Source organism: Berghia stephanieae, chromosome 7 (genome assembly GCF_034508935.2).
Source record: "Berghia stephanieae isolate SIO BIC M18660-M18661 chromosome 7, UCSD_Bste_1.3, whole genome shotgun sequence".
In the NCBI taxonomy this organism is placed as follows: domain Eukaryota; kingdom Metazoa; phylum Mollusca; class Gastropoda; order Nudibranchia; family Aeolidiidae; genus Berghia; species Berghia stephanieae.
The window spans coordinates 21757184-21761252 of record NC_088366.1 but is presented as its reverse complement, the minus strand read 5'-3'; the positions used below and the strand labels follow the sequence as shown (position 1 = coordinate 21761252).

Sequence of the window (4069 nt, the reverse complement as noted above, 5' to 3'; positions counted from 1 at the left end):
AAAATCTACTTTAAAACCCCTGTCATAAAATTAGAGATTTTACTCTGCTAAAAATGTAAACATTTTCGCACCACAAAGTAAGATGAATTCATCGTTTTTCAAAATAATCTTGTGACACGGTAGTTCCGGCTAGTGGTTATGAGTTCACATCATACTATTTTCCGAATAAAAGCAACACACATTAACTGTTATAAAGTAACAACTAATGTAGTTTGCATCCCATTTTGACTTTGTAATTTATTGCTTTTTATTTACATCACGTCACAATTACCGAAGACTGATATGAATCTCTAGCTTTAACTCATTTGAACTAGTGATTAAATACTCAAAATTGTCAAATTAACAATGAACGTTTATATTTAACTTTGAAAAATTGTATCTATGCATGAACGTTTCACACAGCATTTTAAGTTTTCTTTTAAACCTATAAGCTCTTAAACAATACGATATGATACGGAATCTCTATCGGTTCCTCTCTCGTAAGGCTGCGAAAAGAAGTCAACTTTCATCTATCGATAAGTCATTAATTAAAGAGGACAGCTATGGAATTGGAATTTTACAATCAACCCTCAGTTTTGCATGTTATTGTTGTTGAACACAAGCACATATTTGTGGAAACATTGTATCATAAATTGATGAATTTCTACTTTTGACTGGTCTACATTAAATTTATGTAATCCTCTTTGGCATAAAGAACAAGCTATTTCTCAAAAATTTGAAATCAAAATAATGTTGGAAGCGCGTAATGTTCACTTTCATTTGTATTCATCAATAACGTATATTGATTGTTATAAAATGTAAACATGTCTGTCGTTCCTTCATATTCGGATTCTGTACGAACATCATATAAGTTTCAATTAACCGAACATTCCATTTTAACAAATTCTTTCAAAATGGATAAGCGGAAAATCATATTTTTGACACTATAATCATATTTAGATTCCAATACTTGCTAGTTATCGATTTTAATATAGCTGTAATAAGTGAAATTCTTTCCTATTGTTTTAAAATTCGTGAAAAAGTATATTTTACTAGGACAAAATGATCCAGAGGTTCATACAAATTTTTGCAGCTGTACATTGTGAACAGATGAGAAAACGAAGACAAAGGTGCGCCCCTTATTAAAAATCCGACTATTGTATCCCTTAGTAGATATTTTGGTATCCATCTTTTTCCTGGGATCATCCTCCGCAGATTACCCCCCTTTGTTGATATTTTACATCTCCTTTCCCCTTCATCTAATTGTTCACCTTCATCTTCATCATCATTTTACATGTACATTCATTAATCAAGCTTCTAAAGAAATCATCCGAATCAATCACTATAAGGTCAGTTTTTAGAATATCTAACTACTCATCCTTTCCATTTCTTGGCTACTCTTATTCACTGCTGATAATAATAATCATTAAATATTTTTTTGGACCCAGAATTCACAATCACTCTCTAAAAAGGTAGATCTTGCCATATAATAATGCCCCTGCTGTTATTTTGGTGTAAATTCTCTCTATTTTTTGTTGGCCCCCACTAGCGTTGCCTGAAGATTCCATATGATTGTCCTTTCAGTATAGTTGTCCTTGATATATATATATATATATATATATATATATATATATATATATATATATATATATATATTCATTACTATAGATGTATAATATATATAGTATATATATACACACACACATGTGTGTGTGTGTGTGTGTGTAATAGTGATTATTTTGCCCACAGCAGGTTTGAAAAATGCACTGAAATCTTGAATATTGGTGCTCAGGCACCAATCTTTTCCTTTCAAAAAGACCAATTGAATCAAAGATGCATAGTAGAGTTATCCTTCAGAGCCATTAGATCCATAAACAAACAACCCCCCCCCCCCACTCACCCACACACACAGATAATAATAAATGAACCCACCAAAATAAATAAATAAATAATTAAAAACAAAAGAAAAGAAAAAAAAACAAACAAAAAACAAAAAAACAAACAAAAAACAAAAGCAGAGCAAAACAAAATGAAACGCTTTACAAAGTAAAGGAGAGCTCATTCAGAACAGATTCAAGCCTGTGTTCAGCTAAATGGGATCGTTCTGTTGGAGAAAATGAAGAATGTCTATGGAACGACTCTTCTTATGTGCAGTGGAGCTCGGTTATAACGAAAACCTCCGTTCCAAGAATACATTCTCGTAAATCCCAGGCTCTCGTTAATCCCGAATTTCGAGGGAAAGAACCACTTTAACTTATTTTGACCCATTATAAATATATCGAATATCCTTCAAAATCTTGTACACTGTGGTGGACTGCATATATATATATATTAAAGCGTCGACATATCTCGGCAATCATTGCCACATTCTTCTCTACTTCTATAATGGAGAAGCAAGCTACCTCCCAGCTGGGCAGCTATGTGGTCTTGTGGTATGACACTCGCTTTCGGATCGGAAGATCTTGGGATCGAGCTCAATACGACGATGGACGAAATTATTTTTGTAGTTTACAGTTGACGCAATGACATAAAAATAAATAAATAAGCGGTCGTGATTGTGGCGTGATGCTAAAGAACGGTGCCGACAGGTGCATTGATGTGAGACCTGAATTCGTCCAAAAATAGGAAAGATGGGTTATTTTATTTCTTCTTCTTCTTCTTCTTCTTCTTCGTTCCCGTCACGTCACATGGTCAGTCCGGTCTGGTGAATGAAGCCCACAGTGGTCCTGATGTCGTCTTCACTGCCGTACAGCTTCTTTGAGTATGGTGTTGGGTCAGGCCAGAAGTTCCTTCTCAACTGGTTGTACCTTGGACATTCCATTAGGACATGATGTCCATTTTCATTTTCAAGTCGGTTATTTTATTTAATTTGGAGGGTTGGTCATTTTGACAAAGCCCCTTCTCTAATATCAGCTGTATACTAATATTCATAACTCTGCTTTTGCTATTTTATACCGATTGCTTTGCTTTGCATGAGTATCATTGTACAACAAGATGTTCAACGAACGTCTTTCTACGTGCAAAAACTGAAGATCATAACATTTCTTAAGACAAAATAGTTGTGATACAAAAGATGTGTTCATTGTGATAATTTGCTTCTCTCCTTTCTTATAGATCTAGTGGTCACGCCCTAAAGGAGCAAACTGTATTATCACGCCATTAAGTGTTGGGATGAAGCCGGTGTGTACTTTTTACAGGTCTGATAACCCAAATAAATAGAATTATCCGTCGTGGGTTTATTTGCAGGTCTAATAACCCAATTCCTTATGGGATCATTGTTGTACGTAATAGAAATATCAACAAAATGACGCAAAATACTTTCCATTATAACAATATTACACTAGGCCCATAAGTGGGCTCGGATGTCAGACCTGCATAATATATATATATATATATATATATATATATATATATATATATATATATATATATATACGTCGGAATTATCCCAAATTTCATGATTTTGACTACAAATCTCATTTGCAACGTCAATATTACCCTCCGGCTAGGTATAACACGGTTTCAGGTGGTGGTTACGATAAAAAAAAAGGAATAATAAAATAATACTGTTAAAAAAAAAGAAGATTTTAAAAAAAGATCTTTGCTTGCACGGCGCCGCCATAGAATAACGTTTACAACAGAAATGTGAATCAACCACTCACCAGTAGCCACAATGGCGGCAGCCAGGAAAACTTGGGTGATCATGATGTGCGACTTCGTGATCATCAACGTGGACAAATGAATCTGGAAATCCAATGGAGACTGGTGCCAGTCGATCGTCATTATATACATTTATTGCCTATTACTAATAGACGGCTGTTATTTTCTCAATCTAACTTTGTCACATCGTGTGCAACAGGAGACAGATAAGAAGCTTTTACATTTGATTTAAAAAAAAAAGGTATGCATGACTTTCTTTATTAACTGGGCGTGTCCCAAGAAGACAACAATTATACAACCCCCCCCCCCATAAAAATCCCCCACCCCCATTAGTATAATCATGCGCAGAAGACCCTCTGTTAAATAGGATAAAATTGTTAAAAGTAATAGATAGTAATTTTAACAGCAGAATATTTTAGTAGGGTGTAAA

The 4069-nt window shown here is 34.3% G+C and overlaps 1 protein-coding gene across 1 annotated transcript in view; it reads right to left on the bottom strand.

Annotated features, from left to right (window-relative positions):
• Positions 1–3762, bottom strand: part of LOC144976493 (macrophage mannose receptor 1-like) — a 12966-nt gene extending 9204 nt beyond the window's left edge. Inside the window, exon 1 of the mRNA XM_078920783.1 lies at positions 3642–3762. Coding sequence (XP_078776909.1) covers positions 3642–3762 — 121 coding nt within the window. The remainder of the gene's footprint in view (positions 1–3641) is intronic.
• Between the last annotated feature and the right edge of the window lie 307 nt (positions 3763–4069).